General features: G+C 34.6%; 1 protein-coding gene across 22 annotated transcripts in view; it reads left to right on the top strand.

Annotated features, from left to right (window-relative positions):
* The window catches only part of LOC143190838 (uncharacterized), a 144,661-nt gene that overhangs the window by 121,476 nt on the left and 7,660 nt on the right, over positions 1-15,525 (top strand). For 10 of the 22 annotated variants that reach the window (XM_076395460.1, XM_076395489.1, XM_076395448.1 and 7 more), the window contains 4 exons: positions 4,574-4,740; positions 4,808-5,006; positions 5,746-6,185; positions 8,035-8,130. In XM_076395460.1, the coding sequence (XP_076251575.1) occupies positions 4,597-4,740; positions 4,808-5,006; positions 5,746-6,185; positions 8,035-8,130 (879 nt within the window). In that variant the 5' untranslated portion in view covers positions 4,574-4,596. Of the gene's footprint in view, positions 1-4,573; positions 4,741-4,807; positions 5,007-5,745; positions 6,186-8,034; positions 8,131-12,030; positions 13,927-15,525 lie in introns of those variants that run through there. The other 12 variants (XM_076395549.1, XM_076395508.1, XM_076395524.1 and 9 more) reach the window with 3 other exon arrangements.

Raw genomic sequence — 15,525 nt, forward strand, 5'->3', positions numbered from 1 at the left:
TATAATTATAATTCTGTATTATTTCAAGATATATAATTCTTATTACTAAATTGAAAATTACAGGAGAAAAAATGAATTTGCATTGGTTACTTTAATAGTCACTATAATGATTGGATATCACTATAACCAATGAATAAGTAATTTTGCATACGAACGAACCAATCGAAACACATTGGATATCAAGATAAAAAATAATAATACGAAGAATCGCTGATAGCTCAATCTCAATTTTAGAAAAATGTTTTGTCTGTAAATAATTGCAACCTAATATATAACAAACCGTTTATCTATATACTAATTGTGAAGCCTGTCTTAACATACGGTGTTGTGACGCATTATTATAGTTATATTCGAAATAAACTTAATCCTATTGTTAAGTATCAGAATGAAGAGCGAAAGATAAGGATGCTTTATAGAAAAAAAAAACTTCACTTGAGTAGATATTCACGACAACGTCTTCTTTATTAGATAGAGAGTATTTTTTTTAATTATTTCAATGGGTTCCAAATATCTATAAATAGTTGCTTGATGAACTTTAAATAATCCCATCAGTTCTTTTAGTTTTTGGCATGGATATTCCATCAAACCCATCCAGTTTTTCATATTCACATCTTTGTAACCTATTTTGAAGCGTGAAATCCAATTACTATGGTTGGTTCAGACCGAGCATCTTCTCTACATCTTCCAGAACAAGAGGATGACTTTGCAGCAAATATACATCCTCAGTTATAAAATTTAACTTTTAAAATGTAGTATATAAAATTACGATATTGTGGTAAATAAGATTGACTATTAACTATATATTTTTTATATCTAACTTATACAATACAAAAAAGAGCTTCAGAAGGTTTCAAGCTTCAGTCAGAAATGTATATTTTTCTATGCGTCTCACAGGCCTTATGAGGCGTAAAAAGTAACATATACTAAAAATATATTTTTTTCTCTACCTCATATTAAAAACGGGATTAATTTTCTATGGACGTTAGTAGAATTTAAATTTAAATAATTTGGAGGAAATATGCTGGAAGCAAAAACTTTTAAAAACAATTTTCCAGAAATAGCTCTAGGGTAGGTATAAGAAAACAAACCATATATTATGGTCGGTATGTTTCTAAAATATTCTTTACATGGGTGGTTAGCAGCGCTCGCGTTTTAATGCTCCCAGTATAGATAATTCTGTTTAAGTTGGTAAAACATATACTATTACTTATCAGCCGGTTTCATTTGAACCGTAAGCAATTACAAACGCGTGTTTCAGATAATGCCTCTATAGGAAGTGTTAAGATATGTTTCATTAATATCTTCCTTCATCTTATTCTAATTTATATACAACTCCGTTCATTAAAACATAAAGGTGAAGTATATCTGTCAGAATATCTAGTAAAAAACATAAGGTTTTTTTTAAATAAACATTTTTAAACCGTTAATTGATATATGTTGTAAGTTGATATAAGGGTTATGCTATATAGCGAAATACGCTTTTTATTGTTGTATAAGTTCTCACCTCTAAAAAGAGCAAGATAAGGAAGCTTTATAGAAAAAACGACTTGAGAAGATATTCACTACAACGTCTTCTTTATTAGATAAAGAGTCTTTTTTATTATTTCAATGGGTTCCAAGTATCTATAAATAGTTGTTTGATGAACTTGAAAATAATTCAATCAGTTCTTGGCATGGATATTCCATCAAATCCATCCAATTGTTCATCTTTATATCTTTGCAACTTATTTTTAAGCGTGAAATTCGATAACTTTGGTTGGTTCGACCGAGCATGTTTTCTACACCTTCCAGAACAAGAGGATGACTTTGCAGCAAATATACATCCTCAGTTTTATATTTATTAAATTTTATTCTATTTTTTAGAATTAGAGCTATTTCTGGAAAATTGTTTTTAAAAGGTTTTGCTTCAAGCATATTTACAAAAGTTAAAATAAACGGCATATACTTGCTTAAGCTTATGCCAATAACTTTTCAAAATTTTCACAATCCATGAGCAATCGTTGTATTAAACGTATTTTTATAACTATACTTGTAACATTCCAATGCATATATTTGACAATGTAACAATACTAACAGTTTCAATATTTAGCAATTCCGTACGGTGGTTTCACAAATTCTCTCTTCATTTTTTAGTTCATTTTTAACATCCGATAATAAATTCATTCCGCCACATTCAGGGCAGAAGAATATAGAGCCTTAAGCCTCTTCTAAATTTAGGATTATTGTAGTGCATGTTTTCTGTAACGATGTGATGAAAGAAAAATGTTTTGCCCCTTCTTTGCTATTTAAATTATTTTCATGTAGGAAAAACATTTGACATATATAGATTTCGGTCTCATTTAGTTAACTCATTATGGCTACGTACTTTTTGTCGTTGCAGCTAATTCACATTTCCTTGAATAAATTACTGTAATAAAATTTCGCTATAACATTTTTTCATCTAATCTATCGATATATCTGACTACTAAAATTAAGTTTATACATCGAGAAAACGATGCATGTTTTGTACATATGCAATCCTGCTGGTGACACTATTAATAATAAATGAGTGTTTTTACCAGAAAGCATAAAATAAAAAGAAGTTTGAGCCGTTGTTGTGATCAAATAGCGCCATTTTTATAATACATTTATGTCACATTTGAATATCTGGACATATTATATATATACATATATATATATATATATATATATATATATATATATATATATATATATATATATATATATACAGTAAAAAAAAATTAAATATAGATACTTATAGTGCAAGAATTTATTCTAAAAACTAATTCTACACGGATTTGTTGTTGAAACAACATATTATAAATTAAAAATGCCTTTGAAGACGTCATGGAGTATTTTCTCAAATTGGTTATCATTGAATTTAGTCCGCCATCCAGGTTTTGTAAATCAAAATTATCATTAAAACGAGAAAAAACTGCGTGTTTTTTGAAAATAAATTATTTTAAAATTGATGATTTTAATTCCCTGTATTTTTTTATTTTATTTAGGTTGTATCAGAAATAATATTACATTATATTATTCTGAATAAAAATAATATATCAGGTAGCATATATTAATAAATTATTAAAAAAATCTTATATGGGAAGATTAAAATTTGTAAACTATTTTTTTTTTTCATTTTGTAATCATGTTAGTTCTTTTAAAATATTATAGTACTTCAAATTCTCAAATTATTAACAAAATACATCATAGACTAATATATGAAATCAAATAGATGTTAGTACGATATTAATACGACTCTTATACATTTTATAGAAATGCATGTATTAATATAGAATAAGATGTATGGTATATAATAATTATATATTTTTTTCATGCTCAATTACAAGAGATTTATTGTATGAAGCACTAAAACACCTGCTTATTAGCCTGATATAAAATTATATAATTAATTAAATAACTTTTATATCTGAAATCATTTTTAACACTTCAAAAATATACTACATGAAAATTTAGCTTCATTTTATTTCCAAAATATTATATATTTATTTTCCAGTTAGTTATCACTGTTTATTTTTTACAATATTACTTATCTTAGCATAGCATTTTGCACTATTTTTTCTCAATTCAAGCGATTGCTAAATATAATTAGTGTGATAGCGTGAGACTTTAACCACTTAATATACGAAGATGTTACGTAATTAATATAAGCAGATATTTAGACATAAAATAAAATTAATTTGCCGCCGTATTTGAGTATGTCGGGTTTTCCCGAAGATGGATGGTTGGAAGTGTGGCGCAGAGTAAGCGAGAATCGTGAGATACCCGAGCGGTTTGCGGTATCTAGGAGTGACCGTGCAGGGCGAAGAAAACTGTACGAGCCCACAATTTCGAAAGTCTATTTTTTTCTTAGATAACGGCGTTGACGCCCAGTTCGGGTCGGCCAATGGGAAACGAGGTTTCCGATTTCGGTGGGCGGGGACAAGCCGGCTTCTTGGTCAGGATATTTAAGTTAGTTAAAATAATCGTTGTCGCCATTAGAAAGTTCTCCTATGTGTAAATATGGCGGACGCCCGATCAGTGAATGTGAGCCGAATAAAATATCCGTGAATATCGTCGACCGGCAGACAGGCGATATTTTTTTATGCAAAACCTTACGTAACCTGCTGCTTGCGTCACGGCCATTATAAATCTCTTAAAAATCGCCGATTCGCTTCCAAGAACGGTTTTTCAAAGCGCGCTGCCGATTTATTTAATGTGGTTTTGTGTATTTTTCGACCGGCTTGAATTCGATATATTCGAAAATTTATAAATAAAACTCATATCAGTTGCTAGCAGGTAGTCAATATTGTCGAAAAAAAGAAACGTGCTTCCACGTTTATTAGCCTTTGCAAATAATCGAAAAAAGCTCCATTATCTGGAAGAATGATTGGACGAAGTAAAGAAATCGTGCATTTAAAAAAGTGTTGTCTTTTTTGCTTTGGCCAGAGATATCAATTTATATCATTTTCTTTGGAATCTCGGAATTTCTGCTTCGGTGATCATGTTCAGTTCAGATCTTCATCATGTCATTCGTATTAAATGGTTTAACGGATTTTTGTTTTTTTTTCAGCTCTAGTTGGGGCGCACCTGGCGATGGGGAGTGAGCATTACTGCCTGCGCTGGAACAACCACCAGGCCAATCTGCTGGGCGTCTGCGCGCAACTACTGCGCGACGAGCGCCTCGTGGACGTGACGCTGGCTTGCGCAGACGAGGGACGTTGTATCCGAGCGCACAAGGTTGATTTTAGTTGTTCTTGTTCGGTGTTGTGTCTTGATAGTCAACGTGTTTCCGTTTTGGTTGCAGGTTGTGCTGTCGGCCTGCTCGGCATATTTCAGGGCGCTATTCGTCGACCATCCAGCACGTCATCCTATCGTCATTCTCAAGGACGTGCGGTTCAGCGATCTGCGTACTTTGGTGGAGTTCATGTACAAGGGTGAGGTGCGTGTGGAGTACGCGCAGCTGAGTAGGCTGCTGCAAACAGCTGAAAGTCTTAAGGTTAAAGGTAAGTTTCTTATTAAATTTTCCTTTCCTGAATATCTGTTGCGCGTAAAGCTTAAATGACTTTATTCACTATAAATTTAAACCAAAATGAACAAGACCGTTACAACGATAATTAGTGACAACCGTCACACTCACAAAGTTACATCAATTTTTATAACAAGTTTGTATGTTTTGAATTATGTGGACACCGTAAAGACTGTGCATGAAGATTGTGTTTTTATCCCTCATTTCTCTTCCCTTGGGTGCCTCGTACCGAGAAAGTGGACTGGCTTAACTGTTCTTCTCGCCACCTGATTAGCAGTTAGGGAAAGACCTATCCAATGATGATTCTCTCGTTTCGGTGAAATATAGATACCCAAAATATTCTCTGAAATGTACCTTTCTTACGGTTTTACAAGGTCAATCCACTTCTCAGAATATTGTTTATTTGCACCATCGGATGTCTTTCAAGGGGATGAAATGTTAACGTATCCCGTTTGGCTCTTGGCGTCTGCACTCTCCATATCTTAAGTGTTATGCGGTTCTAAATATGCCTAGTTTCCTACCTACTTTTTCACACTTTTAAGAATCAAAATCTTAGAAATTAGCTTATCTGAATTTTTCGAAGCAATGTTTCGAGTATTTTTTATTGTGGTAAAATAATTTCGACATAGATAAATTTCACATAAACAAACACTAGATACAAATACGTAGATGCCTAAAATAATTTCTACAATATCCATGATAATATCCTGTTGAAGGTTTAGCCGAAATGACGCGAGAATATAAACCGGAACCTCCTGAACAAACAGAACCTGAGGAATTGGTGAACCGGCGACCACCTTCCGTAGGAACCAACGATCCCACCCCGCCCCGTAACTCGCCCCTGGCGGTACCGCAACAACAGCAACAGCCGCCGCCTCAGCAACCGCCACCGCCACCACCTCGCCAATCCCCGGAACCGGCGCCACGGCCGCCTTCGCAGAACGGATCGCCGGAACCGCCGCCTCCCGCTAACAGCTTCGGACCACCGCCGCCCATCACCACTTGCCGCCCCTCGCCACCGCTCAATTGCGAACCCCTGCCTGGACCCTCGAATATGCCGCCTGTTCAACAAGTGCCCTTGGTGAGATATTCTTACAATCCGAATAAAAATATCTATTTTAAAGAAACAGTGGGTTTAGCTGATCGTGTTTTAACAGTAAGTTTAGACATAACTTAATATATCACTCAATAAGTCTCGGGTCCAACTATTTATTTTTTTGGAGTAGTTTATTCGTCAAGATACTGTCCTTCAAGAATGATACATTCGATCCAACGCTGTCCTATTTTTTCTATTCTTTTTCTTTGTAAGACGATTATCTTCATTTGACTGACTATCCTTTTTTTTCATTTGTCCATATTTCTTCCCGGGGTGTTAGCAAATATCCATACTTCTTTTTAACACAATCAATTCTTTTCAATTTCGAATAATTCTTTTGATGACCTGGGGAAAAATCTTAAAACAAAAATTGGATATGCTCTTAAACTTTTTTTCTCTCTAGTCCTAATTTTCTCTAAAAAACTTTTGATGACCGGGGGGAATCTTAAAACAACAATCTCAATACTCTCTCAGAAATACTAGTTTTTTAATAAATATATCGTTATTACTTCGGCGTTCCTATTTGCTCCATTATTATATAACGATATAAGGGATCCCTTTTATTACTCAGCTCCAAACAAAAATCTAAATCATCAACATGTCGTTGCTTTTGACTCAACACATCAGCTATGTATGATGAAATGTATGATATTTTTTACAATTTATGAACTTGAATGTTTTTCGAAGAAACTACCGATTTTGACAAATTCAGCCTATAATCGGCATATAATATAAACGTTTCTTTAACGCTTGTCAAATCCCAATTTAATAGAAAAAATGTTAAATAATTTATCCACCAAAAACCAATGTTTAACAAACACCCCAATTTTTTATTCCACTGAAAACAACATAATGTGTTTCAGTAAAACTGCCATAATTTGTAAGTTAATAAATAGTTGAAATGAGAAGTAAGACGTATCATTTGAAGGTTAGTACTACCCAAAAACTACATAGGCCTGTTAACAGTGCTGCTATATGTATGTCACCGGAGACTTATTAAGTGATACTTCATATTTAATTTAATTTCCTTCCAAACACAATTGCTAGTAGAGCAATATAATGAAATGAGAACCATTATCTCAATCGATACACTATGTATGATTTATTAAAACCCTTTCGATCTAGAATATTATATTCGAAAATTAAAATTCTTGTATTCTACAAATTCAAATTATTGTTTTAATTGTGTGAATGAATACTCGCTGCTGTCAACGTATTTGCTTAAAGCTATTTCTGAGTTTGAATTGAAATAGATAAGTTGTAAATATCTCCATCATTCGATACTACTTGAGTTCTAGATTATCATTTCCATCATATTTGTCATTTAAAACTAATAATAAAGTGTCTTTTTTCACTGATTAATCACAGTAGTATATGCTATTAGAATATATTTTCTATTTTTTACAACTTTAATAATTTTCCTTATTTTATCTCAGTTTGCTGAAGTGTTAAACTCATTTTCAACAATTAATACATTGTTCGATACATTATAAAAGTAATGAGGCAAACAATTAAACAGCTTTTATCATTTACTAATATGTTCATAATATGCATACTTCAGAATTGTTACTTTATTTTGATTTTACACGAAAAAGAGTATAATGTAATACATTGAAAATCACCAATATGATCTCGTATTAAACTAATCTCTTTCGACATTGTTCATCATATTGTATTTTCCAAAAGTATGTAAGTATTTAATTATTTCAAAAAATTAAAACAAATCGAGTAAAATTGGAAAAACTATGATGTCGATATAAAATCGTTGATATTTGAAGGATATATTGCTCACTCAGTTTATGAATTCGTGATCTTTAACTTGACTTATTTGAATATCTAAAATCTTTTCCAGATGATATAATTGTAAGCAGATATATTGTTAACTAATTTCATAATCGTTATTTTGTAGAGCCTCAAAAAAGAGGTCGATTGGGGAGGAGGAATGGACGACAAAAATTCAGGAGGCGAGAGCTCATCGGACTATTCGAGGCTGCCCCACGATTCCGTAAGTAAAACCCCCTTTTCCTTTATTTTCGGCTCGAATTGCCGGTTTACGTATACAGAACGATCGTCACAGATATACACGACTGAATTATATATAACGGTGGCAGTAACACATTATGCAATTCAATTTTGATTAGAGTAGACGTAGATAGGCGGACGGGATGTATAATTACTGAACCTTTACAATTTATAACTTAAAATATGCAATGTTCACTATGGAATATATCATTGATTTGTTAAATATAATTAATATTGATGATGTCCATTCGTTATAAATAATTTCGGTGTCAGTTTTGGAAATTCCGTTGACGTGAAACAGAAAAAGCGGCCAATTTTTTAAATCGTTCCTAACAGTATTCGAATCATTAAATTTGATTTAGTTGGAGATTTTTAAAATCTCAATAAATATATATCTCGGGTCTATAGTCTATAGTATCGGGTATGGTTTTTAACAGGGAATTTTGTTTTTTAATAGTGTTTGTCATCGTAGCTTAGCGCCCAAAATAACATTGGTAGTTTTATTCAATCCGATTCATCATCACTTAATTATACCAAGTGCGATTTCCATTTCAATTACCTTCTCTTATTTCTACTATCGCGATAAAAAAAATAGTGTTGTTTATTATGTATTCCTTTGAGTGTTAAACACAATTTTCCTGCAAACATTTAATGTAAATCATTCCACAGCAGCCCTTCTAATTTGATATAGTTTCATCATTGGGTTTCTCATTATTTTGTAAGCTCAAAAAACTCCTTCGACATCGTTTTGAGTTGATTGAGAAGATAAAAATCAATGCAGATTGCGAAAATAGAATTCAACAACGAAAAAAGGTTGAGTTACATATGAGGATGGTTCGATCAGTACTTTGCTTACAAAAACAAAGAAAAGTTCAAGTTGTGGCGGTGTATTTCTCTACATAATCTCCTTTTATTTTATGATTTGACTCAAATGTCTGCCCACCGAGTGACTTTTTTAAGTTCAGAAACAAAAAGAAGTCGCACGGGACCATATCTGGAAAATACGGTGCCTGATTTGCGTTTTTCCAGGTAGTCAATGTAGATCATGCCTTGTGAATCCCAGAAAATGGTGGTCATCACCTTCCCAGCCGATAGGACAGTCTTCGTCTTCTTTAGAGCACGTCCGCAAGGCTAGATCCACTATTTCGACTGTTCCTTGGCCTCGGGATGTACTAGTGGATTCTTGTTTCGTCTGCAGTTATGAAACGACGCAGAAACTCCTTTGGGTTGCGCTTAAATAGCGTTAAACTGCTCTGAACTGGTCTTACAGTTGCCCTTGTTATCCGGAATAAGCAAACGCGTCTACAGTTTTCTCATGCTTAAGATTTCGTTCAGGATATGACCCACGCGGTCTTTTGAGATGCCTTCTATCTCCGCTATCTCGCGCAGCTTCAATCGGTGGTCTGAAAATACGAGATCGTGGATTTTTGTCATGTTGTTCTCTGTGATTGCTCTTTTGGGAGCATCTGAGCGTCGGTCAGAAAATAAAAAATCGACCTGCGAGCACGTTGATGCTCATTAAACAAATTTTTGACGGTTGCCATCGAAGGACAAGAATCACCGTACACAGCATCCGAGCGCTCTTTGATTTCACTGCGCAACTTCCCTTTCAAAAACAGGAATCCAATCACCGATCGATATTGTTCTTTTTCCATTTTTCTAAAATCCACGAACACATCCGCTTCCACGCGTTTCCGATTCCTCCGAAATTTAGACAGTAGCCGTCCATGTCATAATCATAATCAAACTACCATCTCTGTAAAATAGTTTCAAATAGTCCTTAATTAACCTTCCTAAAATGAATCTGTTTCTTTTCTCTAATTTTTTACATGTAACAAAATGTTCATCTAATTGGTTACGGCTAAGTTACGTAGCCTCTCATATACAGTTTTGTGAAGCATTTTTTTATTCGTAACTAGTTGACCTGATTGAAGTGCATCTTTGACATTAAAATATTCGAATCTAAGACGAATATATTATCATTATTAAATCCTTTTTCACATATCTACCACTATTCATGCTTAGCGAAAATGGTATTTGATGCATAGTTATCGTCCATAGTATTACATGATGATAAAAATCGCAGTGCGTTTTCTTAGAACTATTATATAAATTAAAATTTTGATACTTCGCAAAATTAAATCCATGATTACAAAACCCGTTTAGAATAATTTACTGTAATTTATGTTTTATTAATTGCATCTTAATGCAGCAAGTTAAATACCACAAGTAATAGTTATTTTTAGTATATATATTCTTGGATAGTATTAAAATTATCATTTACAAGCAGTACCGAAAATATATAAGTTTTTTTATTATTTTAATAGCTGTCTTTACGACTGTGCGTGGTATTAGTTATGTTAGGATTTCTAAAATGGACAATTCTAAAATATAGTCCGTTCTCAATAAATCAGTGAACTCACGTCATGTGAATTGATAAGGCCGAAACGTCGCAATGTTAACGCATCAACTCTGAGTTTTAGTTCATTATGGCTTTGACATACAACAAAATTCTAATTTAGATAAAATAGTGAAACAAAAATACTGTTATCAAATATAATTTATATTAACATTATAGTACATCTAATGCTTATATTGTCGAAGGACTTAAAACTACAATTAATTATACAGTTATAATAGTTTGTAGGTTAGGGTTGTGTTATATTATATCTACATTGAGCTCTTCCATTTCATCTATGAGTTAGAGATCTAGTTAACAATTATACATCCAAATATATACCTTTTATGTTTAGTTTTTCGTCTACATACACAAATTCAATGTCTCATCTAAATACACAAATTAAGTCTTCTTATTAAGAAATAATAAGTCTTCCTTGATATTCTTTTAAAAGTCATGTCTGAAAGTTCCATTACAATTTAAATTACATCTTCGATACTTTTCAGACAGTTTCGTCTGAAACAATTGTATGAAATTATGTTTATATTCAGAGCTAATATTAGGCTGATCTTGATTCGTCACCCGTTTCGTATGAGGACGGTTTCTTGTCGGTGAGTGTGGTGATTATATTTTTCATTTTTCGAGATAATTCAGTGACTGTATATAATGTAATATTCAGTGTAGCTGCAACACTCTGAAAAGTATTTTCAATAACCGCATCAACTTAATATTTAACACTAAAAATGATTACCCTTCTAACTAATTTTATTGGCAAGAGCCCCCCCCCCATTATCTCGTTCCTGTTCGAAATCACTGATTAGAAGCGCAATCTGTTCAGTTTGGCAGCATTTTCAATCAGAGTAAAAATAAGAAATGATTTGAAATTTATCAGAATAAGCAAAGCATTAATACAACGAATTTTGCAAACAATCGGACGACCTTTGCGGGCTAAAACAGTTACATGTTCGAACTTATCAGGTTGCATTCGCATCTGCATCCGATTCTAAAACGATTTTACAAATTGCGGCAGCCAATACATTAAAAATATTGATGAGGTGAGTCCACTGTTATTTTGAATATACTATATATGATTAAGTGGAAACAATTAACAGTAGGAAAATTACACAAGTTTAATGATGATTCAAGTGTACGGTCGAGTCATTAACATTAATTGATACATAATTTTTCGAGCATCTATTAATCGTTCTACGGTGACAGTATGATAAATGTAATTTATTAATTCTCCGGAATTAATTCTTAATTATTGAATGGTTGAAATGATGTTAATGATATTTAAGAATAGTTAGTTGTATAAGGGCGGCAAAAGATGCCGCGTGTGTGTGTACGGGTGCGGCTGGCGGGCCGTGGCGACGCCGGGTCGCCCCTCCGGCCGACACGAGCGTCAACTTCTTGTCCGGGGGCCGCGCCGCGCCCGCGCACCCACACACGCGGCAAGAAGTTGATGTTTGATGTCGGTTGTTTCAGGAGCGGCCCGACCAGCCCCTGGACCCCAGCGTGAGCGGTTCCCCCCCTCGGCTCTACCCCTGCATGTACTGCGGCAACACGTTCCCCCACCAGAGTAAACTGACGAGGCATATACTCAGCCATAGCTTGGAAACGCTCAAGTACCGCGAACAGAGGGGCGGAATGCCGCCCCTCATCATACCGGAACCACCGCCGTCCGGATGGGCGGACCCCCGAGGTGGCGGAGAACCGCCAGACCCCACGGACCAGCCACCCACCAGCATGGACCTGGAGGAAGCAGCGACGCCAGGCGGACCCGGGGGTGGAGTGTTGTGCAAGTTTTGCGGGAAGTCGTTTCAGGATGTGGCGATGCTGATAGCTCATTTGCCCGCTCACACGGGCGATCGACCGTTCAAGTGCGAATTTTGCGGGAAGGCGTTCAAGTTACGACATCACATGAAGGACCACTGTCGGGTCCATACGGGCGAACGGCCGTTCGGCTGTAGTTTGTGCGGAAAAACGTTCTCGCGATCGACGATCTTGAAGGCGCACGAGAAAACCCACTTTCCGAAGTATCTGCGCAAGTTCCCGTCGCCCAATCCGCTGGATACCGAAGAGGAGAGTCCGCATTAGCCGTTAGTGGTTAGCACCAGTAGAAAAACACCGCGGGGTTGTAGGACAAAGCACCATATACGCACCCCTTCCTTGAGCACATCGATAATATTGTAATCGTTGGTATTGTTTCTCGAGTAGTCCACCTCTACAAGTAATGACTATAACAATTCTTCTCCAAACATCCGTTTTAATATACACAAAATAATTTCTACCATGTTATAATGTCTTGTCCTTCTCAGTGTTATGATCTTAACTTAATTCATTCAGTTTCTTTGCCATTAGTATCAAATTTTCAACAAGTATTAAGTAAATGTTGTGGTAGAAATCGTTATGTCTCCTCCGAAAACAAAACCAAGTGCATCATGCTGCTTTGTCCTCGTCGCACACCATGCATCGCCACCCGTCAAGAACTGGCAGGATCTTCGTAAGTCACCGGTCGCATCCTTGTCGAGAACATATCGTCTGCAGACAGTTGCGCTTCAGGTCAGGTGGTTGACGTGGATCTGGGAATGAATCCGGATAATAAAGAACTGTAGTAGTAGTAGTCGTTTTAGTAATAGTTATAGAGCGGAAGGTCCACGTCTCGCGAACTGTCTTAGATTTTTATAAGCTACGTTAAGTTGCAAATGTGTAAGAGCTGTGATAGACTTAGTTAATGGTATTTTTCGTAGTGGTAGAAGTAGATGACACACCTGACCATAATACAACCCCATATCCCTCCCTCACGTCCTCGTTATACCCTCAGCCCCCCTGACCCCCCTCTCGGACGGATGTATCGTCACCCCCTTTTAAACCAGTTTATAAACCACTAGTTCGTGGATTAATATTGTGTTACATATAATATATATACATATTCTATTATGATTATTATTATTACTATTATTAATTTCTAATCATAGTGGGCCGTTTGGGATCCAGCGATAGCAACAAATCAATCGGTTCGTTCTAACAGTATCAGTATTGACAGTATTAATGCGTGACAGTTTTGTTGGTATGTGCGGGCCCAAACGATTGGCCATCGTCAAAGCAGCTAACTCTAGATATTAATTTGCGTTGTGTCGGGTTCGAAAATTTCTCGATTCGATGGAGGTCGTCGCCTTCGTTTTCGGTTGAATGTTTCCCATTCTATTTTCGGCTTAATGTCACTAGAGTGCATTCCAATAGAATTTGCAGTATTAGATATTACAGGGAGTGTACCTTGGCCACTGGATAGAACCGGTCTGTTGTTTTAGTTTGGTGACAAGTTGGCAGCACTGACATTACACGATATCGGTGTGCTAGTGTTGGTGTCACTGACGGTTATCTGTTATATGTTCCTTGTTAACTAGTGCATGTCGATAAAAATCCGTTATTGGAAATATATAGCAATAAACCTTATACAAAATAGGAGTGAATATAGCTATTAATCTTCTTAAACACACAATATAATTAAAGTACATTATACCGGTGGTTCACTACCACAGCTAAGGACTAGTAGGTTTTTAAGTATATCCAGCAACATCAAAGTAGAGAGCACTATAAAAGATATCAGTTATCAAGTATCAATTTTTCATTTCTTTAAATGACACACCTTTCAGTCTAAATAATATATAAAATCAATCAGATCCCTCACTATATTTACAAGTGATGTACTGAAGAGGATTTTGTCAACTTTGAAGAGGGTTTGTTTTATAAAACATCAGATGAACCCCGCTTTTAAATATATACATCAGATATAGCTCTTAAAACCAATAATTATAAAAAACATCAAATTCAAATATCCTCAACTCCACCCTGCTCTTGAATTTAATTAACACTGAAAGAATTCTAAACAACAATTCGATTATAATTATTACTAATGGGCTATAGAAAATTATGTTACTTCTACTTATAAACTAATTATATTGTTTTCTTTTGATCATACGAAACAATATAAATATGATTGGGAAAGATCTATGATGGTTTTAAGCACAATAGAAATGAAAAGATAATAAACCCATTACAAAAGACACCAGTTCCAAATTTTCTTGACCCCTAACGCGCTTTGAGTTAATAACACAAAATTAGATTCTAAAAAGTTCAAAGTCATAGGTATTATAAATAGGGGTATTGAAGATCTACAACTTTAGCCACCCCTCAATAGGACAGCCTTGAATCTCATTAACACCAAAAATAATACTAAGCAGCGTTACTACAATCACAAGTGGTGTATTGAAGAGGAGTTTATTTATTTAATGAAGCTGATGTCTTTTGTCGATCATAGCAACAAAATAAAAGATAACAAAAAAATTGACGAAGGAAAAAAAACGAGCCATATTAAAATAAATTACAGCTACAAGTTAAGGCAAATCATTCGGACACGCTTTATGTATTTTAAACACCTACTAGCGTAAGGATTACTTTAATATCAGCACCTAGAACGCCTTAGATGTAAGTTCGATTACTATTTTTTTGTTTCCTACTTAAGAGAATATATTTATAATATTTTTAATAGAGAAATATATATAATATTGTTGTAAATAGTACCGGTAGTAATCTAGGAAATATTTATAAAAAAAAATAGAAAAAAAAACGCTAGTTGATGATTTTTCCTTTTTCATTTCATTTCTTCCTCGTCAATTCTTTTATTCCTGAATAACACGAAAAATTAGTAGTTTGATTATAGATCTTGGCATGTATTATATACCTTAAATTTCATTACTGTATAACATTGTACAAAACCACGTTAATGTTATTTTGTTAACTTTCTGTATGGATTTATAAAGACCAAAATGGCAATGAAAGAATAAAAGAAGTGACAGGTCAAGACAAAATTCAAACGAGTCAAACAATACAATATAGCTATATAATAATGGCAATCTTCAAGTGAATTGCAATTGGCAGTTGTGTGACTGCAGCGCCAGTAAGCGACGGACTTTTGAA

Source organism: Rhynchophorus ferrugineus, unplaced genomic scaffold (assembly GCF_030347505.1).
Source record: "Rhynchophorus ferrugineus isolate W39M unplaced genomic scaffold, kcgeb_rfMv2 rfM1, whole genome shotgun sequence".
Classification (NCBI taxonomy): Eukaryota; Metazoa; Arthropoda; class Insecta; order Coleoptera; family Curculionidae; genus Rhynchophorus; species Rhynchophorus ferrugineus.